At 45.8% G+C, this 25,854-nt stretch overlaps 1 protein-coding gene across 1 annotated transcript in view; it reads left to right on the forward strand.

Moving 5' to 3' along the window:
- Positions 1-25,854, forward strand: part of USP34 (ubiquitin specific peptidase 34) — a 1,009,100-nt gene that overhangs the window by 199,822 nt on the left and 783,424 nt on the right. Inside the window, exon 7 of the mRNA XM_029593702.1 lies at positions 9,260-9,452. Within this exon, the coding sequence (XP_029449562.1) occupies positions 9,260-9,452 (193 nt within the window). The remainder of the gene's footprint in view (positions 1-9,259; positions 9,453-25,854) is intronic.

Raw genomic sequence — 25,854 nt, forward strand, 5'->3', positions numbered from 1 at the left:
TTCACTACATTTTCTGTGCATTTCAGCATTATAGCAATTTACTCTGTTGGTAAACAATAAACCCATCTCTACTCATTCACGGTATCTAGATTTATGAAAGGTTTATGGCATGTGAAATATCCAGTGCAAAAGATTCCAGTCCCATTGGACTTGAATATTGTCCTTTCTCAATTAAGACATTTTTCGAACCTTTAGAGATGGCTTCTCTTAAGTTTTTAATGTGGAAAGAAGTTTTCCTTATAGCAGTGAACTCCAAGCTCTCATTCATTATCCACCATACATGCAATTCTTCCACAGTAGTGTTGCTCTGCACTCACCCTAGGTTTCTCCTGAAAGTAGTCTTGGCTTTCCATATCAATCAATCAATCCATCTTATTGTCTTCCTTATTTTCGCGACCACTTGCACATGAAAGTGAGAAGACCCATCATATGTTAGATTGCAAAAGAGCTCTGGCTTACTAGAAGAACTCAGCCACATCAACAAGCTTCCCAGTTTTTTGTTTCTTTTGACCGTAACAGACTTGGAGTAGTCGCCAAACATAAACATTCAGATTGCATAACAGAATGCATTTAGCACTGCTACATTTCAGCAGGCTTGCAAATCACATTCTCTGGTAAAACTCATTAAGTGAGAACTATGGCCTTTTCTGTTGCCCATTTGTGAGAAGTACCTTTTAAAGACATCGGCAAAGCTGCAACATGGTCATCTGTTCATACCTTTATGTCCCATTATTGTTTGGACAATCTCTCAAAAACTGACAGATTTGGACAAGCAATTTTGCATAACCTGTTTTCTCAGTAGTCTTCTCTCTATGGTGGAGTCTGGGTTGCTTACTCAGTAAACCCTGCACTGCAAACCTCAGCTTGGAACTCTTCACATGTCATGGCTAATTAAGTCTGCTCTCAATGGAAAAAGCAAGTTTGCTTACCGTAAATGGTATTTTCTATAGATAGGATGAATTAGCCATGCTATAAATACCTGCCTACTTCCCTGAAGACTCAACTACTTAGCTGGATTAAGCTCTATTAGTGATCTAGGAGTTTCGTGCGGCAATACTTGTGTGGGAATTCTTGCACATGCTCAGAAGATCTAAAAGTTTTCTCCCAGGACAAGCAGGATGGTAGTCCTCACATGTGGGTGACATCACTGGATGGAGCCCTATCACGGAAAACTTTTCTGTCAAGGTTTCTATTTATTTATTTATTTAGTGATTTTTTTATATACCGCGGCACGATAAAAACATCACCTCGGTTTACAATAAACAATAAATCAGCAACAAGCTTTACAGTCAATATGAACTAAGGTGGACATAATATATATCAATTAATAAGATTAAGAACAAATACAATAAACCAATGAAACACATTCCATAGTTAATAGCAAGTCAAGTATTAACAGGTGATCAGAGACAGATATTGTCAATTTTAGCAGCGAGAAACATCAAAATAGGTGAGTGGTAGAGGATCGTAGAAACAGGAACGATTAATCGGAATTTCAGGAGCAGAAGAGGTCAATGAGTCTAGAACTTTTGACTGGCACACTGAGCATGCCCAGCATGCCATGATGCCTGTGTCCACAGGGTCTCCCTTCAGTCTCTCTTTTTTTTTCCGCGCTGCAGTTGCCTTGTGGTTAGGAGCTCTGTGAGAATTTCTCACACAATTTTCCTCACGGAATAAACTTAAAATTTACTTCAAAAAAGATTCCCTCATAGGGGTCTCCCATTGTGATAGTGTTTTCCATCGCTTGGTGAGTAAACTTCACTATCCCCGATTGGTTACCGCTCCCACCTCTTTTGGTGTCCGCAGGCCATCGACCGTTTTTGGGCCTCAACCTCTGCCATTATGGCAACAGGTTTCAGAAAATGTCCGGAGTGCCCCCAAACCATGTTTATTACCGACCCACATGTTGTCTGTGTGTTGCGCCTCGGCTCATCACACGACATGTCTCACTGCCCAAGTTGTGCCCAGATGACTCCGAAGGGTAGGCGGGCTCGCCTTGACAAGATGGAGACTCTGTTTAAAATCAAGTTCACTCCATCGACGTTCACCAGCAGGAGCATCGAAGAAATTAATCATCAAACCTCCCTGGGAGCACCAGGGCAGCGGTGACCGTCCATCACCGACTCCGTCTGGCATCTACATCATCTACTTCGCTGCTGGAGAAAGACCGGACCGAGCACCGAGGGAGCACAGACACCGCATCGGCCTCGATGGTTATCGAGCCACTTGTGAAGAAGATATGGGTGGAGGAGCCTTTAACATCCTCTCCACCCAAAAAACCAAGGCGATTCCCACCGATATCTGTGCCGGGTACTGAGCCCACACAAGTCCCTGTGGAGGTGCCAGTAGCACCTAGCCTGCCACTCCCTGTAGCTGCATATCTACATCAGCTTTCATGGAGGAACTGGATGGTTTCATCTGTCAGGCGGTGCTCGATGCTCTCCAAGACCTATAGCCATTGATGCCGGCCCCCATACCGGCACAGATACTGGAGCCATCGATATTTGCACCATTGCTAACCAGGCTGGATACACTCATCTGTGCCCTTCCAACCCAACCCGGGCTAGCGATGCCAGAGCAAACTGCAAAGCCTCTGAAAGCCCCGATTCTCAATCCGGGGCCCTCAGACGATGAAGGCACGGATTCCAGTCCTCTGTCACCGATGCCTGAATTGATGCCTGATCCATCAGGGCTCTCGGGACAGAGAGGCCCTTATTTTCCATCGATGCTTCCAGTGCCGCCGAAACCCGCATCAAGGCCATCGAAGGTTCCATTGGTGCCAACCTGTCAAGATCCTTCAGGATCTTGACAAGAGACCTTTCCTGACACATGGGAAGATGTTAACAACGACACATCCATGGAGGATATATTATCAGAACCATCTCCTCCAGAAGAAAGGAGAAAATTTCTCCTTTGCCATTTTGTTAGGGAAATGTCAGACCCAATTCCCTTTGAACTCATTACAGAGAAGGACACACGTCACAAAACATTAGAGGTTCTCTAATTTGTGGATGCATCGAAAGAAGTGTTGGTTGCAACATCGTCTCTGGGAGCATCCTTGTGTTGTTCAGCCAGTGAATAAGAGGACAGATGCAACTTATCTGGTCCAACATATTCCTGGATTCCAAAAACCACAACTGCCCCATCAAGTCAGTGGTAGTTGAGTCTGCGCAAAAGGAGGCCAGAAGACTGCGACCACACTCTTCAACACTTCCTGGCAAGGACCAAAATTTCCTTGATATCTTGGGTCGCAAGATGTTTCAAGGTTCTATGCTAGTGTCTCGCATAACTGCATACCAACTTTACATGACACAGTATCAAAGGAATCTTTGGAAGCAGGTTCAGGGAATAGCTGACACTCTTCCCCAACATCAGCAAGATAATCTCAACGCCATACTACAAAAAGGCCTTGAGGCTGGGAAACATGCTTACGCCTCCTTTGAGACAGCTCACATGTCAGCGACAGGAATAAGCACCAGGAGGTGGGCCTGGCTTAAAAGCCTCTGATCTGAGACCTGACGTCCAAGACAAACTTGGCAATTTGCCATACACCGGTGAAAACCTATTCGGCGACAAGATATAAGACGCAGTGGCTCAATTAAAAGGCCACAATGAGACCCTGCGGCAATTATCAATGGTAACTACCGAAGCCCCTTCTTTTGCAAGAAGATCCACTAGAAGGGATCCTAGGAAACAATTTTATCGCCCATGCAGATACTACCCACCTGCATCTCGTGCAAGGCCAACTAGGCCATCTTAGAGAGCACATCCTCGACAGCCCAAGACATCCAGGCCTCAGCCGCCACCACAAACAGGCCAAGCCTCTGGATTTTGAAACCTATCCAGATCCACTTTTACCAGTAGGAGGTCGAATTCACCATTTCATAACCAACTGGCTCAATATTACCACAGACCAATGGGTGATATCCATCATAACCCATGGATACCATCTAAATTTTCTCATTGTACCCCCGGACTCACCACCCAGTCCGCTGTGGATACACAAAGATCACACAAGTCTTCTAGAGTCAGAACTGTCCACCCTTCTGGGTGCCAGGGCTGTGGAACCTGTCCCCCGGGCACAGCAAGGCAGAGGGTTCTACTCCCGCTATTTTCTCATTCCAAAGAAATCAGGCAGCCTCTGCCCCATCTTAGACCTCTGCAGTCTCAACAAATTTCTACAAAAAAAAAAGGTCAGGATGGTGTCCTTGGGCACCATGCTTCCCCTTCTGCAAAAAGGAGATTGGCTCTGTTCTCTGGATCTTCAAGACGCTTGCGCTCAAATTCCAATATCCCCACATCACCGCAAGTACCTGCATTTCCTAGTGAGACATCAACACTTTCAGGGTCCTGCCTTTCAGACTTGCCTCTGCACCCCGTGTATTTACAAAGTACCTAGCAGTGGCTGCAGCCCATCTACGCAAGAAAAGTATACCCGTCTTTCCTTACCTGGATGACTGGCTCATCAGGAGCCAATCCAAGCAAGGAGTTCTCGACGCTCTCAAGCTCACTATCAATCTGCTACATTCTCTGGGATTTCCCATCAGCTACCAAAAATCCCAGCTCACCTCCTGACTTTCATCAGAGTAGACTTGGACACCACAGTGGCAAAGGCCTTCCTACCCAACGACCGCACAGACATGCTCTCCAGACTAGCTGTATCTCTGCGCACAAAGAAAACAGCCTCAGCCCATTAATTCTTAAATTTGCTGGGACAATTCTTAAATTTGCTGGGATCAATTCTTAAATTTGCTGGGACACGTGGACCGTGGGCTTCCACGGTCCACGTCACTCCTATGGTCAGACTGGCCATGAGAATAACTCAATGGGCTTTGAAATCTCAATGGCTCCAAGCCATTCATCCACTTTCATCCCAGATTCAAGAACATAAGAACATAAGAAATTGCCATGCTGGGTCAGACCAAGGGTCCATCAAGCCCAGCATCCTGTTTCCAACAGAGGCCAAAACCAGGCCACAAGAACCTGGCAATTACCAAAACACTAAGAAGAACCCATGCTACTGATGCAATTAATAGCAGTGGCTATTCCCTAAGTATAATTGATTAATAGCCATTAATGGACTTCTCCTCCAAGAACTTATCAAACCTTTTTTGAACCCAGCTACACTAACTGCACTAACCACATCCTCTGGCAACAAATTCCAGAGCTTTATTGTGCGTTGAGTGAAAAAGAATTTTCTCCGATTAGTCTTAAATGTGCTACTTGCTAACTTCATGGAATGCCCCCTAGTCCTTCTATTATTCGAAAGTGTAAATAACCAAGTCACATCTACTCGTTCAAGATCTCTCATGATCTTACAGACCTCTATCATATCCTCCCTCAGCCGTCTCTTCTCCAAGCTGAACAGCCCTAATCCTTCCCTTCTGGGAGGTAGCCACCAGTTACTGCCCACCAGTTACATTTATCCCTTCTCTGGTGGACGAACAAAGTCAACTTGCTAACAGGTCTACCCTTTCAGCAACCAGTTCCGCATCCAACTTGTGTTGGGGAGCTCATGTGAACAATCTTCAGACTCAAGGTACTTGGACACAGTTCGAAGCAACGTTTCAGATCAACTTCCTAGAGCTTCGAGCTATACGTTATGCTCTATATGCGTTCAAGGACTGCCTTTCACACAAGACTATACTCATACAAAGTCAACACAGTTGCAGTGTGGTACTTGAACAAGCAGGGCGGCACAGGCTCTTATCTCCTTTGCCAAGAAGCCGCGCAGATCTGGGCCTGGGATTTTACACACTCCATGTATCTATTGGCCAATTATCTGGCAGGCATGCAGAACGTGGTAGCAGATTGCCTCAGCCGACACTTCCATCCCCACGAGTAGTCTCTGGATCCTGTGGTAACGATCAGAATCTTCCAACGCTGGGGTCAACCAACAATAGACCTCTTTGCATCTGAACTGAATCACAAAGTGGACAGATTCTGCTCCCTGCACAGGCAACAAAACAAGTTAGCCATGGACACCTTTGCTCGCCCCGGAACACAGGCCTCCTATACGCGTATCCACAGATACCGCTGATAGCCAAAACTCTCGTGAAGCTACAACAGAACAAAGGGTCATTGATACTCATAGCCCCGTATTGGCCCTGACAAGTATGGTTTCCCATGCTTCTTGACCTCTCGATCAGAGAACCCATTTGCCTGGGCACACCACCCACTCTCATAACTCAGAACCAAGGCATGTTGTGCCATCCAAACCTTCAGACTGTATCTCTCACAGCCTGGATGTTGAAAGCTTGATCTTACTACTGCTCAATCTTTTATCTGATGTCTCTCAAGTGCTTGTAGCTTCACGAAAGCCTTCCACACGAAAATCCTATCGTTCTAAGTGGAAAAGATTCACCACGCGGTGCACGCAAAAAGGTATAGACCCTTTTTCCTGCCCTACTCCATCTCTATTAGACTATCTCTGGCACCTTTCAGGCTCTGGTCTCCAGACTTCCTCAGTGAGGGATACACCTGAGTGCCATCTCAGCGTACCACAAAGGAATTGGGGAGGGGCCTGCTACAACTCAAGCCCCCTCTATGGCCACCAGTCACTGAATGGGACCTAAATATGTAGTACTTAAAGGCTCATGAGCTCCCCGTTTGAGCCTTTGCACTCCTGCGATGCTAAATTTCTTACATTTATTTATTTATTTATTTAGAATTTTTATATACTGACATTCTCGATACAAATATCAAATCAGGTCGGTTTCCATAAAACAAAACTGTCGCGGTAAGGCGTTACAATAAACGGAGTTTCTGAACATAAGAATATAAATATTAAATAGACAACAGTAACTCGTCAAATAACGTGAATATATGTAGTAAATAACTAAAATATAATAAAATAAATAATAAAATAAGATAATATGATATAGACAACAGTAACTCGTCAAATAACGTGAATTCATGTAGAAAATAACTAAAAATAAATGATGTGCTAAATTGGGATATACAGGTAACAGTGACCAATGTTTATGGGCCTAGATATGAGTAATGCATGAGCTAAAGAATTAGTGCATCAACAAGGGAGACTTTCAAAACAAGTGGGCTGTCAAATAACGTGAATTCATGTAGAAAATAACTAAAAATAAATGATGTGCTAAATTGGGATATACAGGTAACAGTGCCCAGTGTTTATGGGCCTAGATATGAGTAATGCATGAGCTAAAGAATTAGTGCATGGAAAGTTCTCTTCTTAGTAGCCATTACATCTGCTCGAAGGGTTATTGAGTTACAAGCACTTGTCACATACTCACCCTATACCAGGTTCCTACATGAACGAGTGGTCCTCCGTGCTCACCATAAATTCCTTCCCAAGGTGGTTACTGACTTCCACTTGAATCAGTCTTTAGTTTTACCCACCTTTTTCCCAAAGCCTCACTCCCACCAGGGCGAGAGAGTTTTACACACCTTGGATTGTAAACGTGCACTTGCATTTTACCTAGACTGCCCTGCAGTCCACAGGAAATCCACCCAACTCTTTGTTTCTTTTGACAAAAACAGACTAGGAGTTGCGGTGGGCAAACAAACTCTCTTCAACTGGCTAGCAGACTGTATCAAATTCTGCTATGAAAAAGCAGGCCTTCCTCTCCAGGAATGAGTGAAGGCACACTCAGTAAGAGCCATGGCAACCTCAGTAGCACACTATCGTTCAGTACCAATTGCTGACATCTGCAAAGCTGCAACATGGAGCTCTCCTCGCACATTTGCAGCACATTACTGCCTGGACAAGGAAGGACGTCAAGACTCTGCATTTGGCCAATCTGTCTTGAAGAACTTATTTCCAGTATAATCCCAACTCCTTCCACATCCAATCTTTTGTGATTTTCAGGCTGCCTCATTTTTCCCAACAGTATACCAGTTGTTGTGCCTATTGCACAAGTTGTATGCTGTTGGTGCACACAAATATGAGTCAGCCTGTAGCTTGCTAATCATCACCCACATGTGAGGACTACCATCCTGCTTGTCCTGGGAGAAAGCAGAGTTGCTTACCTGTAACAGGTGTTCTCTTAGGACAGCAGGATGAAGTCCTCACGAAACCCACCCGCCACCCCGCGGAATTGGTTCCGAAACATTTTATTTTATTTTTTCGCTTGCACCGTTTACTACAAATGAGACTGAAGGGAGACCCCTGTGGACACAGGGATCATGGCATGCTGGGCATGCTCAGTGTGCCAGTCAAAAGTTCTAGAAACTTTGACAGAAAAGTTTTCCGTGATAGGGCTCTGTCCAGTGACGTCACCCGCATGTGAGGATTACATCCTGCTGTCCTGGGAGAACACCTGTTTACAGGTAAGCAACTCTGCTTTACCAGGCAGGAGAGACAAGTCCATTCGGTGCTGCCAGATGAGTCACCCACATCATGGCTAATTTATCTTGCTATCTACGGAAAACAGTTTACTGTAAGCAAACCTCTTAATATACCGTTTACCAAATTATTCTATACTTGCTAGTTATCTCTAACTGAACTTTAAAAAGAAAAAGTGTTTTCTTGCATTTTCAGTTCCTCAAACTTTAGTTTTTGTGGTTGTGGGATGCACTTTACCAAAGAGCATAGTACCTTTTCTTTGCAATGGAGACTAGTATATTAAATATTATTTGAAATGTCATGATATGATGGTAGAAGTGAGGAGAGTCTGATGAATAAATACATTATGGAGCGGGGTAGTGGGGTATTTGGAATAACCTATTGCAACAGAGATGATAACCAAAGCAAGGTCTGCACTTAAGCATGCTTTGGGCAATCTAATGATTGATTTTTGTATTGTTTTTTAAATATATTCTGTAAGATGCTTTGTACGGCGCATTACAAATAATGCAAGGGACATGGTCAAAGCAAGGGAGGGAGATGAAGGAGATAAAAAATGGTCTGTTGTTGACAAAGTAGGCACAGCTCAACTAGGCAAATCGGTCTGACAAAAGGTCTTTACTACTATGTTACTGGGTGTCTCTGACAATTTATGTATTGTTTGTGACTTCTTCAACTTTAATATTGGTGCTCTATTTAATACAACCTACTATCTTCTGTTGTTCATATCTTACTACTTTTCCTTGTGTATGTCTCATGATTCCTCATGCCACCTTAAGCCTCCTGTAGCATCAGAGTAAAGACTGACAATTTGAACAGTTTCTTTTAGATTTGGATAGTAAGTGACCTTAAATCTGAAGTTAGTTTAAAATCATTGAAATGTTATCACTGTTTCTTTTCCATTTACTAATGCATCATAATTTTTCTTCCTTTGATTTCTAGATATTTATGTAAGCTTTCAGACCAGGAGTTGCGGCAGAGTGCTGCACGTAACATGGCTGATCTCATGTGGAGCACTGTGAAGGAGCCATTGGACACAGCTCTGTGTTTTGATAAAGAAAGTCTTGATCTTGCATTTAAGTACTTCATGTCACCTACTTTAACAATGAGACTGGCAGGACTGAGCCAGATAACAGTAGGTTTTTGTGCTTTATACCTTTAATATACATAATCATTGTAGCTTTTCCTGTTATTTGTAAGAATAGTTTCAATTGTTGTAGTCAAACTGCTAGATAAATATGCACGTGCGTGTTCATATCCATTTATCAGTCTATTAATATGTGTGGTTTGTGTGTCTGTATACAATTTTCATTAGACAAACTGCAGTGGGTTTTTGGGTGGTGTTACCACTTAGTCTTATTTTTGAAATCTAAAAACTTTATTCTATTGATATTTGTAACAAGCTTTGTACTAATTGTTTTGGACTGTTACGTTGTAAGAAAATAGCAAAACATAGGAATTTTACAAAGGGAAATAGTTAACATTCCTTGTTTTCTTGGGGTTTCTTTCTGACCACCTGGAGTATGTTGCTCCACCCATCAGTGACTGATTAGTCTGCTGCTGCTAAAGCAATATAGTTCTGCTTTATTTTTGAGTGGCAGCTTGTCAGAATTTGCAGAGATCTGCTTCCTGGATTCCCTATGACTTTTGCATCCTTCAGGGAGGATATCCTAGGCTTGGCCAGAGAGATCTTGGTTCTGGCAGTGCTAATGCTGAACATGTTGGCCATTTTCACATCAACTGATTAAACAACTATGGCACAGCCAATTCTTTTTACTCAATTTTTAGCATCTGTAAAATTTTTTTAGAAAACACTATTTTTTGGCCAAGCTACGTGTGTAGCAGCAGTTTTAAAAGACATTTCAAGCATAAGTGTAGGAAGGGCAATAAGAAGTACCCTAAGTGTCCACACAAACCCACAAATTTTACTTTTAGTCATAGATATTTATTTACGCTTATGTATATATGCACACACATGTACTGTCTCACATTCATTTCCCTTTTTTATCAAGAAAAATAAGTTTTTAAAGATGTTTATTAGGGACATTGCAGAAGAATTGTTGGGAAAGGTTTGTCTTTCCATGCATGTACCCAGATCAGTCCAGACTCCTGGGTTTTGCTTCCTCCTCCCAGCAGATGGAGACAGAGAAAGTTTCACTGATACTGCCATATAAGCCGAGGTGCCACCTGCAGTTCCTCAGTATTTCTCTGTCTCCAGCAGATGGTGGAGGTGCAAAACCTGCAGACCGAGACCTGGGAAAAAAAAAAGAGAGAAGTTTCTTGGAGATTCCCTCCTGGGGGTTGTTAGGACCTGGTGGGGCCATCCCCCCTGGTTTTTGAGGTGGACGAGCAGGGGTTTGGGAACCCTTTATTGCTTGGTCCTTTATCGCTGGTAGGAGCAGATAGCTGGTGGTCCAGTTCCCTCGCCCCCGGAAGATGGACAGAGCCTGAGGCCAGTCTTCTGTGTCAGGGAAGTGGTCATTTTCTTTGCTTGCTGAGCTGCTAAGCTTGATTAAAGTTAAAAACAAAAAAACAAACAAAAAAACAAATTTCTCTCAGGCAGTGAACTGCTGGAGTCGTGAGTGCTTAGACCGGCTCCTTGTTTTCGCGGCTCTTTTTTTATTGCAGTACAGGTGGCACTCTTTCCTTTTCCATTCCTTCGACAGCTGGCGATCGTCACGACTCGGTGCCCTATTGCAATGCCGTGCGGCTTGAGCTGCTCTATTTGTGGAGACGCATGCGCACGTCTTTCCAGGATGGTAAATACTCTTAAGTGCCTCTCTGGGGGGAGAGAGCACTTTGGCGATAGGGACCATTTTGGGCGGGTGCCATGAGCCTGGGAGGCTTGCTTGTCTGAGGTGGATGGCCCATTCCCGCTAAGTGCGGGAACGGCAGCCATTTTATTCTCCTTCACAGCTTTTTTGCAGCCTGTGGAGGAGGAGGGGGATAGCCCTCCTCCTTTTTTCCCCAGTGGGTGAGGCCTCCAGGGGAGGTTATAACGCTGTGGAAACTCACTCAAGCATTGAGAAAGACCTGCTGCGAGAGTCAGATGGCTCTTCTGAATTTTCTGCCGATTTTGTCCTATTGTTACACAGGGCTTATTCAGCCCGGAAGGCCATGGGGCGGCGAAGGGATGTGCAAGTGGCGCTGGTGCTCCCTGGGCCTTCTAAGAGGGTTACACTTTCGAGGGCTACAAGAGCTCGGAGAGTTCCAGCAGCCCTGGTCGCAGCGGATAGTTCTCTGAGGTTTTAGAGAGTGGGGATCCACCAGTGCAGAACCTGCATTATGTGGATCCGGATGTGGTAGATTGTGATCTGGGTGTGGTGCATGGGAAAGCCCCAGCCGTGGAAGGGGGTGATCCTAAAATGGTGTGCCTCTTCCACAAGGAGGAGCTGAGTCCCCTGATACCCTATGTTCTGGAGGAATTGGGTATAAAAATTCTACGAGAGGAATCTGATCAGGAAGAGGTAGATCCAGTCATGGATGGGCTTTGGGGTCTGGCGAAGTCCTTTCCCTTTCACTAATCGGTCAACAAGTTGATATTTAGGGAGTGGGATACTCCTGACACCAGCTTGATGGTTAGCAGAGCCATGGACAAGTTATATCCTTTGCCAGTGGATATGTTTGAACTCCTGAAGGTCCCAAAGGTGGATGACTCGGTTTCAGCTGTTACTAAGAAAACCATTCCAGTGGCTGGTTCTACAGCACTGAAAGACCTTCAGGATAGGAAGTTGGAGGTTCACCACAAGAACATATTTGAGGTCTCAGCTCTTGGCATTCAAGCAGCGGTGTGCAGCAGTTTTATGCTGCGAGCCTGTCTGCACTGGGTACAGCAGTTACAGGCGGACAAATCCTTGTCGGACTCTCGAAGCAGGCGGAGCAACTGGCAGCTGTGGTGGCTTATGGAGCTGATGCGTTGTTTGACCGTATTAGGACTTCATCCAGGACCATGTTGTTGGTGGTCTTGGCCCAGAGACTCCTCTAGTTGAGGAATTGGTCGGCGGATATTTTATCCAAGTCGCAATTAGGAGCCTTGCCCTTTAAAGGGAAGTTGCTCTTTGTTCCCGATTTGGAGGAGATGATTAAACTTCTCGGGAAGTATAAGACTCTCAAATTGCCTGAGGATAAACCGAACGGGAGAGGATCCATCCCTTCATGCTCTCGTTTCAGAGGGAATAAATGTTTTGGCCTAACAGATCTTCAAGTGGCAAGACAAGGTTACGCTTTAGAATTTGCTTGGCCCCTGCGAGTCTTGTTAATAGTCTCCCTGTGCACTTACGAGAAAAAGAAGATCATAGTGCAAGAAACAGTCAGTCGTCTTTGTGCGCTGGGAACATTTGTCCTGGCCCCCTCTAGAGAAATGAGGAGGCAGGCCACTATTCCATTTATTTCGTCGTTCCCAAAAAGGAGGGCACATTCCATCCCATCCTGGATTTGAAAAAAGTGAAGGTAGCTCTGAAGTTGCCTCTCTTTTGGATGGAAACCCTGTGTTCGGTGATTGTGGCGGTGCGCAAGGGGGAAATTCCTGGCATCTTTGGATTTGACCAAAGCATACTTGCACATTGGCATCTGGCCCGATCATCAAACATATCTAAGATTCATGGTCATGGGTCAACGTTTTCAGTTTTGCGCTCTGCCCTTCAGTGTGGCGACGGTGCTCAGAACTTTCACCAAAGTTATGGTTATGGTGGCGCCGACCCTCTGAGGTCCTTTGCCAGGAGGAAGCGGACCTGGTCTTTCGGTGCCTGATATCATTAGGGTGGATAGTCAGTCTCTCTAAGAACTATCTTTCCCCTTCTCAGATTTTAGAATTTCTGGGGGTGCGTCTCGATACCAAGGTGGGGAAGGATTTTCAAGTTGCAAGCTGAGATTCACAGTTTGGTGCCCAAGGTCTGGGATTTACTTACAGGTTCTCAGTTCCATGGCTCCCACCTTGGAGTTGGTCCCATGGGCCTTTGCTCATAAGCGGCCTCTACAGTCTGCTTTGCTGTCCCACTGGGACTTGGTGATGGAACAGTTTCAGTTACTGCTTTCTTTTCTGGAGTTGGCCAGGTTCAGTCTCTCAAGGTGGCTTGGTCCGGACAAGTTGAGGCGAGGCGTGGACTTGGAAGTTCCGGTCTGGATGGTCGTTACCACCGATGTCAGTCTCTCTGGCTGGGGGGCAGTGTGTCGGAACCAGTCCATTCAGGGACAGTGGTAGACGGAGGAAGCATTGTGGTCCATCAATCGCTTGGAAACTAGGACAGGGTGCTTGGCACTGTGCGCATTTCTGCACCTGTTGAGGGAGAAACCTATGAGTTTCTTGTTGGACAATGCGATGAGGGTGGCACCAAGGGTTGGGTGATAGCTCAGGAAGCCCAGGAGTTAATCCGCTGGGCAGAGCAACATCTAGCGCAGTTAGTGGCATCTTACATGGTGGACACAGACAAATGTGCAGGTGAATTTCCTCTGCCGGTAACAGCTGGATCCCGAGGAGTGGGAACTGTCAGAAGAAGCAATGTGCCTCATCAGTTGCAGATGGAGCAGACCGCATATGGATCTAATGGCAACTTATCGCAATGCCAAGGCCCCTCTGTTCTTTAGTTGATGAAAGGAGCTAGGAGCAGAAGGGGTAGACTCGTTGGTTCTGTCTTGGCCGAGCGATGTCCTCCTGCCGTGGCCGTTTGTGGGAAAAATCTTACAGCGCACAGAGATCCATCTGGGCAGCATGATTATAGTAGTGCCGGAGTGGCTGAGACGACCTTGGTTTGCAGACTTGGTCAATTTGGCGGTTGACAGTCCGTTGAGGCTAGCTCAACTGCCAAATCTACTGCACCAAGGTCCCATGTTTTCAGATCAGGCAGATCGCGTTGTCTAGCAGCTTGGCTTTTGAGAGGCAGTGCTTGAGGAATAAGGGTTATTCGGAAGCGGTCATTACTACCCTTTAGCAGTCTAGGAAGTCTTCCACCTCCCTGGCGTATGTAGGGTATGGAGAGTTTTTGAAGCTTTGTGTGTAGCCTCCGTGGCCCATATTCTAACCTATTTACAAGATGTTTAGTGAAGGGGTTATCCTTCAACTCCTTCAGGGTTAGATGTGGCTTTGGGCTGTTTTGAGGCAAGGCTCGAGGGGGTGGCCCTAGCCGTTCATCAGGTTGTGGTGCGTTTTTCTGGGGAGCAAAGTATTTATGGACTCCGGTTTGGAAGCTTTGTCCCTCTGGAGCCTTATACATAGTACTTATAGAGCATGTGTGCAGCGCCATTCGAACCACTGAAGAGAGCCACTATGAATGATCTTACTTTGAAGGTTTTTCTTGTGGCGATTTGTTTGACTTGCCGAATCTTGGAGCTTTAGGCCCTGTCCTGTAGAGAGCCTTTTTTTGAGGATTTTGGATTCAGGGGTTTCCTTGAGGATGGTTCCTTCCTTTCTGCCGAAGGTGATTTCCTCATTCCACTTAAATCAGTCAGTGGAGTTGCTGTCTTTTCCCAGTTTGGATCCTAAGACACCTCATGCCAAGGATTTGCATCGCTTGGATTTGAGGCATGCATTGTTGCAGTACCTTGAAGTCGCTAACAGCTTCCGGTTGTCCGACCATCTTTTTATGCTATGGAGTGGTGTGGAAAAGGGTCATAAAGCGTCAAGTCACAATTGCACGGTGGTTGAAAGAAGCTATTGGATCCGTGTACATCTGTCAGGGTCTCCCTGTCCCAGAGGGGTTAAGGGGCTCATTCTACCCGTTCTCAGGTGACCTGGGCCGAATGTCGACCAGGTTGTGTCGCAAGAAATTTGCAGGGCGACTACTTGGTAGTCTTAGCACAATGTTTGCCAGACATTATCATTTGGATGTCCCGGACCCCAGGAGCTATGGGTTTTGGCGAAGGTGTACTGCGAATGGGACTCCTCGCGGTCCCGCCCCATTTAGGGAAGCTTTGTTACATCCCAGAAGTCTGGACTGATCTGGATACGTACAGGGAAAGGAAAATTGGTTCTTACCTGCTAATTTTCGTTCCTGGAGTACCTCAGATCAGTCCAGAGTCCCGCTCTCGGGGAGGAAAAAGGAGAATTGGAGAGCTTGCTCGATCTGTTAGTGTGGTTAATCTGAAAAGTGCCTCAGGTTTTGTTCATCCTGCACAGGTTTAGTATGAGTGAGGTATCTACTACTTTTTTTTTCCACTTCCACTGCTCGTTCAGGGGACATTATTTGTTGTTTTATTGGTATTTTACTTTTTTTGGCTTGGGTACATATCAATACTGAGGGACTGCAGGTGGCACCTTGGCTTATTGTAGCAGTTATCAGTGAAACTTTCTCTGTCTCAGATTGCTGGAGGGGAGGCAAAAACCCAGGAGTCTGGACTGATCTGTGGTACTACAGGATTGAAAATTAGCAGGTAAGAACCAATTTTCCTTTTTGCTAATGATACCAAAATCTTTGTCATGGACTGACAGGCTGGAGTCAGGGAGCACCCCAGCAGAGGCGGTACAGGGCTGCAGGTCAGCACTGGATCTGGTTTTCTGCCTAGCTAACTCCCTCCTCTGCAGGTTGAGCCTTTGGGTTCTGGGGGCCAGTAGGACTTGTCTTCTGTGGAACATTAGGCTGGATGAGACAGGGCTGGATACAGAGTACAGGTAGGGGACTGGACTAGGCAGGCAAGAGGAAACTAAGCTCAACAGGTACAAGGCTCTTAAGGTAATCCTAGTAGGCCTAGAGACTGCATGATAAAACAGGAAAGCCCAAGAGGGCACTGAGGATGGCAGGTAGCTCTGGGAGGCCGCAGAACAAGATTGAAAGGCTTGGAAGGGCTACAAGGCAAGGCAGGAGGCCTGGAAGGGCCACAAGGCAAGGCAGGATAACAAGGTAAAGCTGGCCAGGTCAGAGAGCCAAGGTGATTCAATGAAGAAGTTCTGAGGCACTGGACAGGCTGGGTTAAGGAGGGCTGAGGCTTGGGCTTAGTGTAATCAGCAAGGAGATAACTGGCAAGGTAGTTAGCAAGACTTGTGGATTGTTGGTGGAGGGAAGACTGCACAGCAGGCTGAACTTGTAATGGGAAGACTGCACAGCAGGCAAAACCATGACGCTGCAATAGGATAGACAGCTAGGAAGGTGTGGAAAATAGAGGTATCTAGCAAAGCTCAAGAATATTGTGTAGGGTCTGGTGGCTAAGATTTAATAATTAACTTAAACATTTAAGATGCAAAAACTCGAGAGGTACAGTATAGGAGTGAAATTCTAAGCATGAGAGAAGAGCGGGATCTGGGTTTGATCAAATCTGGTGGTCTTAAGGTGGCCAAACAGGTGGATAAAACAATGTGTAACAGCCAGAAATATGCATGGTGGGAGACTAATGGGCGGATCTTCTCTTGCCGGAATCGGCAGTAGGCAGGGAAGGAGGGCGGGAGGAGGAGCGTGCTCACCGGGGCGAGCAGGGAGCTAAAATGGCGGCGGATCACGTGGCTAGGATCGGGGATGCGGTGCAAATATAAACTAGAATTAAACCAAAGACCCCAGAGGCTCCGCAGTGTCGCGACAATCGTGGGGCAGCACAATATTTTACCAATTTGGAATTTGGGACTGTATACCAAGCTGGGTTTGAGTTGCACAGCTGTGGGTGCGAGCTGGTGAGAAGGAGAACCCCCTGGGGAGTTGCAGCAGGCAGAGCAACCCTGCATGCAGGATACTGAGGCAGCGGCTGTGGAGTAAAGGGGCCCTGAGGCTAGGGTGGATCTGCACAGTGACGGTATAGCAAATGGCAGCCCATAAGAAAACCATAGACTTGTCAGCGTTTTGCATATAGTGAATCCATGAAGGGGAGAAAGGAGCCCCGAGGGGGGACCGAAGTGGAAAGTGTGACAGCCGAGCCAGTTGATACCGGTGGGTTCTCATCTGGGTGCGCATCTTGAGAACAGCCCCACTAAGCAGGAACTGCAGACATGGTTGAAAGATATGAAACAAGAATTATACAGACACTGAAAATTGGAGATAAAGGAAAACATGGGGGCACTTCGGGTGGAGGTAGAAGAGCTTGGAGAACGCGTGCATGTGGTGGAGCAAAGTGGTGGATGAGGCAGGCTACTACCCTTGTGCAGCACAATAAAGATCTACAAATTTGCAGCAGGTCACGGAGGACATACTAACTAAATTAGAAGATCTGGAAAACCGGCAGCGCCGCTGCAATATTAGAATCCGCGGTATACCGGAGGGGGAAGAAACAATTGATTATGGCCTGGTTGTGCAAAACATATGCAGATCTATATTGAGTTCGGAAGTGGAAAAACCGTATGGGCAACCAATTCTTATTGATTGGGCCCAACGCGCGCTGGGAAAGCCTGTTAATAACAAACCGAGGGACATTGTGGCCTGTCTGCATAATTTTAACACCAAAGAACTGATCATGAATAAAGCCCGAAGCCTGGGGCGTATAGTGTGGAAAGGAGCGGAGATACAAATCTTCAATGATATGTTTGCAGTGACGCTACAAAAAAGAAGAGCGATGAAAAATATTACTGACACCCTGAGAGCGGAGAATGTGCGATATCGGTGGCTGTATCCGTTTGGCATTATGTTTACCATCAGTGGAAACTCCTGTGTCGCAAGGAGTCCGGAGGGCGCAGAAAAATTCCTAAGACAACAGGGCATTGCAGTCAAAACACAGCCAGCGGGGCAGCCGTCAACGAGAGGAGTTCCCACCCCCCGCTGGCAAAGAATGGGAAAGGGAGGCAAGAGGCTCAGACGTCAAGAGTTTGCCAAGGAAGGGGGGGGGGGGGGGCTCCAGCGAGGGATAAGGAGGATACTATGATGTATTAGAATAAATCCTTTCAGTGATGGGGGGGACTCCATGGTCTGGAATTATAACACTGTTGTTATGGGGTTCGCACGTTGGCCATGGGTTGAGGTACCCATGGGATATAGTAGATAGGTCTGGCAGTTCGGGTTTACAATGTTAAGGGATAAAGGTTGACTATGTTTGTGGTTACAATGGGGGGGGGGGGGTTATGCTGTTTTATTGCTAAATACATGCATATGTTTAAATTATGTAATGGTGCCACAAGGGATGGGATCACTCCTCCTATGGATTGGGTGAGGATGGGTTCCTCACGGATGGTGGCAGGGGTTGGGGGGGGGGGGGGTGGGGATGGGGGGTATAATCTGCTGGGGCTTAGGAAAACAAGGGGATGGGAGTATTTTTTAATTTAGAAGTACAATGATTAATAGCGGAGGTCAGAATGGCTAAATTGAATATAGTGTCTCTGAATGTGAAAAAGGCTGAATCACCCAAGGAAGAGGCAATTGTTGTTCAAAGATGCCAAAGCGCATAAGGCGCAGGTCTACTTTATACAAGAAACTCATCTGCTGAAGCGGGATGAGCGGTTATTGAGGGATGCGGCATATCCGCATGTTTTTCTGGCTTCTAATTGTGAGGCGAGGAAGACATGTGGGGTGGGAATTATGTTGTGTAAAGAACTGAGGGTTGAGATTTTGCATACTAGAAAGGACCGACAGGGCAGGTATATTGCTCTCGTGTTAAAGATAGATAATGTTCTGATGACCCTCATTAATGTTTATGCCCCTAATCAAAACCAAGGGATGTTTTTTATTCAACTGGAGCAATCACTTAGTGACTTTATTCAGGGTGCAGTACTAGTTGGTGGGGATTTCAATACCACTTTGAGCCCTAGTATGGATCACAGTGCTGGGCGAGGTGGAGGTAAAGGGCACAGAGAAAGGCTAAAAATTCTGATGGAGCACTGGGGGATCATGGATATTTGGAGACACCGACATCCTAAGGATAGGGATTATACCTTTTTCTCCAGAGTGCATGGGGTTTACTCCCGCATAGATCTGTGGCTGGGTAGTTAAGACATGGGTGTGGCCTGTGAGAGTCGGCAGATCGGCCAGATTGTTTGGTCAGATCTCGCTCCAATATCTGGACCTTTCAACTGACACAGGAAGAAAGGGGATGAAATATTGGAGGCTCAAGGATAAGCTCCTTACGGATGTGAAAACTTACGAGTCCTCTGCGACTCGATATTGCAGACTATTTTGAGTGTAATAATAATGGGGAAGTCCCTTCCCGGACGGTGTGGGATTGCTTTAAATCTGTAATTCGGGGGCGCCTGATAGCCAGGGAAGCAGCGAAGCTGCGGGAAGAGAGGCAGCATAAGCAGGAGCTGACAAAGGTCATTGGGAACTTGGAAATGGAACATAAGAGAGTAGGGGGATGGCGGGTCCTCAGAGAGTTAGATCAGAAACGTAATGAATTACGGGCCTTACTAGACGGGGAGATTATGGATAAGCTGGACCATAGAAGAGGGATCCACTTTTTGAAGGGTAATAAGCCGGGTAAATGGTTAGCAGGGCAACTGAAACAACAAATAGCACAGAGTACCATCCTCAAAGTAAAGGCCCATAACGGTGGCATTCTCATGGAAAATACGGGAATAAGGAATCGGTTTGCCCAGTTTTATCAGCAGCTATATACGGAAGAGTTAGCTGTGACTGCAGAACAAATAGATGACTATTTGGGGAAGATTACTTTATCCAGGTTAGAGGAGCATCAAGTCCGAATTTTGGATATGCCAATTACTAGGGGGGAGATCTCTGATGCTATTACCAGTTTAAAAATACACAAGGCCCCTGGGTTGGGACGATTTTACCCGGGTTGTTTTATAAAAAAATTTTAAGGATTTGTTGTCCCACAATTGCACAAAAAGTGTATAATGATCTACTTGAGACTTCGGCTTCTCCCGGAAACCATGAGCCTGGCAGGGATCACGGTGTTGCCCAAGCCGGGTAAGGATAAAACGTTGTGTGGCTCATATAGACCGATATCTCTACTAAATATTGACTTAAAAAATTTTAGCTAAAGTACTGGCTAGACGCTAAATATGGTCTTACCTTCCCTTATACAGCCCGATCAATCTGGGTCATACAGGGCCGGCAGGCGGGGACAATGTTCGAAAAGTAGTGAATTTAATGTGGGCCGCACAGAAACAGGGGTACCCTTGATCTTAATGGCGGGTGGATGCGGAAAAAAGCCTTCGACCGGTGCACTGTGGGGTTTTTGTTTGGGGTCCTGCGTAAAGTGGGCTTAGGTCCAAATATTCAACAATGGCTTAGAGCTATGTATACTCATCCCAAGGCCTGTGTCAAGGTGAATGGCTATTATTCAGAGGGTGTTTGCGATTGGAAAGGGGTACCAGACAGGGGTGCCCCTTATCCCCTCTGTTGTTTTGCCCTATTTATGGAACCATTGGCTTGCTGCTATACGTCAAAATGGGGATATAAAGGGATTGGATGTAGGGGGAGATTGTTCTAAGGTCACGCTGTTCGCAGATGATCTTCTGTTTACAGTGGCCTACCCTCAGGGTACCCTACCGATCTTAGTGCAAGAGCTGGACAAATTTAGCGGGATGTCGGGATTCAAATTAATATGACCAAAAACCGAGATCTTGAATGTCCACATTGCCGGCGTAGCAGATCCCTGCGTTCAAGGCTAAATTTCCATTCAAATGGGGCTATGAAGGGAATAAAATATCTAGGGATCACACTGTCTGCAAATTGGAGGCAGTTGTTTCATCTTAATTATGTTCCTTTGATGCTGCAAATGACTAGGGATCTGGATATATGGTTTCCCTATAGGCTGTCATGGGTGGGGAGAGTGGCAGTGATTAAAATGAATATCTTACCCAGATGGTTGTACCTTTTTCAATCGCTGCCGATAGAGGTCCCCTCTAAATTCTTACGGTCCTCTACAAACCAAGGTGTTCCATTTTATCTGGAGGAGAAGGCCACCGCGAATAGCGAGAGGGTGTTGTATCGACCTAGAGAGGAAGGAGGGGAACTAGCGGTTCCCAATTTATTAAGTATTATCAAGCGGCACAGCTCCGGGTTATACCGGAATGTGCTGCCGGGCGATGTTTAAAATTATGGGCTCAAATAGAGCAAAGCCTGGGGGGGGGGGGGGGCATGCCCCTACATACGAGGGTGTGGGGGCTCCCAATGAAAGGGCACCCTAAAAGAGGTAGACAATCCCTTTACGCAGGCAACGTTAAAACTTTGGAGTCAATGCCGGGGGAGGCTGACGGGACAGAGGTAGTGACTCCATTGTTACCTATTGGGCTGTATCAGCACCGATGTGCGGTCTTTGAAGGGGGGGTTGGTCTGGATCGGTGGAGTAGGTGGGGGATCTTGCGATATGGACAATTGTTTCAGACTCTCGCATAAACTCCTTTGAGGACTTACAATGTAAATATGCCCTCCCCAGAGGGGAGTATTACCGTTACCTCCAGATACGACATTGCCTTCAGGACCCTTATATTGGAGTGAATGTCAGCAGGCAATGTTCGGCGTTTGAAAGCCTGTGCAGTACAAGGGACGAATTAAAGGAGACTATTTCAAATATCTACGTTTGGTTATCTGAAAAGGACTTGACCAGACATCGTTTTCAGCAGGCCTGGGAAAAGGACTTAAATTTGAATTGGACGGCGGCACATTGGACTACTTGCTTTCTTCAGGCCTCCAGAAGGACTATATCGGCAAGTATTATGGAGACTAATTACAAAGTATTGACGAGGTGGTACCTGACACCGGCCAAATTGCACAAAATGTACCCGGCTCAAGCTGAACAATGTTGGAGGAACTGTACGCAAAAGGGGACTTTCTTACACGTCTGGTGGGGATGCCCCATTATTCTATCGTTTTGGCAATGGATCCGGCAGGCGATTATACAGATGTTACATATTCCGGTGTCCCATGAACCGGCATTCTTCTTGCTGTCCGATTTTCCAGAGAAGTGGCCGAGGAGGGTGAGACAGCTGGTGCATCACGTGCTAAGCGCGGCGCGTCAGGAGCTGGTGGCTTATTGGAAGCAGGACAGGCCGCCGGCTGTGGAGTCAGTTATCCAGCGGCTATGGATTATGCACTCGTGGCTATATCTAAGGGCCACGCAACAGGATGCCGTGGCAAAGCATGTCCTCATTTGGGAGCCCTTTTTACAGTGGTATAAAGCGCTTTGAGCACCAGGAGAGCATTGGGGTAGCACAGGGCCTCATGGGGACGGAGGTCCGGAGCAGCTAGGTTATACGGACATGGTGACATTGGAGGGATCCCTTGAGACACGAGGGAAGCAGCCAATCTCAAGGCTCCCATCCTTGGAGTACATATCAGCTAGAACGACTGGTATAGGGGAGGTGGGGGGAAAACCAGAAAAGAATGGCAAGATGTTGATTGTAAAAGCTTTATTATACCTTTAAGTGTTTTGTATTTGAAGTGACTATGGCTATGCTATGGTTCTTGTTGCCAATAAAATATAAATAAAAAAAAAAAAATGTTAAACGAAATGTATTTCGACAATTTATGTATGTTTCCTTAAATATATACATAATAAAATGTTTCACGACACAACCTATCTTGTGAAAACCTTTTATATTAAAAATATATAATATTCCAAGATTAATGTTATTGTTATAATTTATGAGTAACAATAATAAAACAAAGTTTTTGTGTTATTCAATTTACATCTTTAATGAGATATAGTGAGCTTGATGGGATGAACACAGCTTTTGAATATTTGGTGGTGTTAAAAAAATGTCCAAAGGGTCTTCTGCGTAATTTTAAAAAGCTGGCCAGTTTCACACTATAAAATTATTTGATAGCCTCTTTCAACTAATTCTATATGGCTATGAGAGTGAAGTCTGGAATTTATAGGAAGGGACAGAATGTCAATATAAATTCTGCACCTCCAGTTCTATAACTCTGTACATCCACTGAAATTCCCCCAAACAATGGAGCTTGGATGTTTCCCTTACAGCTCATCAGAGAAAAAGATATTTTCAAATTCTGGTGTCACCTCACAGAACCAGCACAAACACCTTCCACTGCCAGACATATTGTGAACTAACACAAAACCCCGCAAAAAAGACACTCAAAATCTATACTGCAATCCCATACAAAATACAAAATAAAGGAGCACAAATTAGAAAAAACTGAAATGGAAACCCCAAGAAGCCAGACTCTGTGTATTAACAATGGAAAAACAGAACCACCATTCCTCATAAAACAAATAAAATCAAGAAACATAAAGCATCAGTTTCCCTTCTTTTCCTTATGCTCCCTTTTTTACCACCAACCTCTCCCCGATCCCTTCTTCTTTTCCACTATTAATTTATGCATCAATGTTTTTGATGGTTTATTCTCTGTTTGATTTTTGTAAACCGTTATGATGGCTGAACCGAATGATGGTATATAAAACTAACTAAATAAATAATAGTAAAACCATACTAATAAAAGAATATTTTAAAACTACTGATAAATAGAATTTCTATTAATTAAAATCATATACATTTTTTACAATTTCCCAAACACCAATAAAATATTTCAAAACAGCACATATATCAAATAACACCCAACAATTAAAACTAATAAGGATTTTAAAAGGCCCCTGCTGTCCATACATGGGAGCTCTTGATTTCCAGTCACCCTGATATTGTCAAGGATTAGGAGGTTATCATCTCTCTCTCACACATACTCACATGTCCATTCTCTCTCACACATACACTGTCACATACATACACATTCATGCTCTTATACCCACCATAACCTCTCACTCTCACAGACACTGACACTCTCAGGCTCTAAGACACTCTCTGCCCCTCCACACACAACCCCCACACAAACTCTTACTCCCCTGGATTTTCTCATACAAACTCATGCTCTCACTCTCTTTGGCTCCCTCACATACACACAAACACACACCCCCAGGCAAGCTTCCAGTCATTCTCACACACTGAAACTGACTCCCAGGCAGGCTCCCATTCATTTTCACACGACTCCCAAACCCATCCCCCAGGCATGCACACATTCATTCTCACACACACAGACCCCCAGGCAGGCACACATTCATTCTCACACACACAGACCCCCAGGCAGGCACCAATTCATTCTCACACACACACATACACCTCACACAGGCAGGCACCTATTCTCACACATACAAACCCCAGGAAGACACCCATTCATTCTCATACACAGACACACCCTCAGGCAGGCACCCATGTATTCACACACATACACCCCCAGGCAGACTCCCATTCATACACATGCACACACTAAAGGCAAGACCCCCTCTCTTTCTTTTGCCAGCAACCTTGGAGTCTCTCTCATTATTCTGCTGCCACTGTCAGTGATGCCGCATGCCTATTGGGGAGGTGCTGATTGCTGCTACTGGCACTGAAGTCCATTCTGCTGTTTCCTCTGTGCAAGCCCCGTGGGTTTCCACTTCCCCGTACATTGTGAGATCCGCATAGAGAAAGTGCTACTCTTGCACATTACTAAAGATTATGTATGCCAATCAGTAAAAAAATTTTTTTTTGGTTTTTTTTTACCTTTGCTGTCTGATCTTAGTTTTCTAATCTGTTGGTCACAGGCTTTTTTGTTCCACTTCCCCTTTCTTATTTTTTTGCCAATTCCTCACATATTGTCTTTTTTTTCTATTTCTTTTCTCTCCATCTATCGTCTTCCCTCAAACACACAGCCAGGTTCTCATTCTCACATGTTTTCTCTCTCTCTCTCTCTCACACACACACACACACACACACACACACACACACACACACACACACACACACACACACTCTCTCAATCTCACATGCTCTCTCTCATACAATCATTCATACACACAGTCTGTCACTGTCACATGCTCTCTCTCATACAATCATTCATACACACAGGCTCTCACTGTCACATGCTGTCTCTGCAAACATTCAGGTCCTCACTCCCACACACAGGCACACAATCTCTCAACTCAGCTCCTACACGCACACAATCTCTCAATTCAGCTCATACACGCACTCTACGGGCCCTCAGCCTCTCTTTTGCCTCTGGGCCTCCTCTTCACGGGTCGCTGCAGGATGGGCTCTGCAGCGGCCCTGATCTTCTCGGGCCAATCCGCGGTGGGGACCCTGCTACTGGGCCGCCTCCTCTTCTCAGCCGGCTGCAACAACGCTGCTCCTCTTCTGCACGTGGCTGACGCTCGTCCTCCTTCCTGCCCACGCGGCTCCGGCAACATTTTTCTTCCGGGGCCGCGTGGGCAGGAAGGAGGAGGAGCACCTGCACGTTTCGACGTGACCTTGTTCTTCGGGCCGTGGTGACGTGAGCTCTACCACGGCCCTGCCGATCTTCCTGCTGTGCATCTCCAGCACAGCGCAGCGATACTTTATTACTCAGCCGCCAGTGGGATGAGGTCCACCGGCGGCCGCATTGGCTCCCACTTGTTCCGCCCCGTCATGTGCACCGGGCTTGCGCGACATACCGGCACACTGCAGGCGACACACTAAAGTGTCGCGACACACACTTTGGAAAGCTCTGCCTTAGAGGAAAGGTGAGAGAGAGGTATTTAAATGTCTCTATCATATCTCCCCTAAGATTTCCATGTACAGGAGACATGCCTCTTTCAGTGGAAAGGGGGCTCTAGAACGTTGATGGTGAAAGCGGGTAGACTCTGGAGAAATCTTAGGAAATATTTTTTTTTACAGAGAAGTCATTGATGCATGGAACCGCCTTGCA

The sequence above is a fragment of the Rhinatrema bivittatum genome, chromosome 3, assembly GCF_901001135.1.
Source record: "Rhinatrema bivittatum chromosome 3, aRhiBiv1.1, whole genome shotgun sequence".
Lineage (NCBI taxonomy): Eukaryota > Metazoa > Chordata > Amphibia > Gymnophiona > Rhinatrematidae > Rhinatrema > Rhinatrema bivittatum.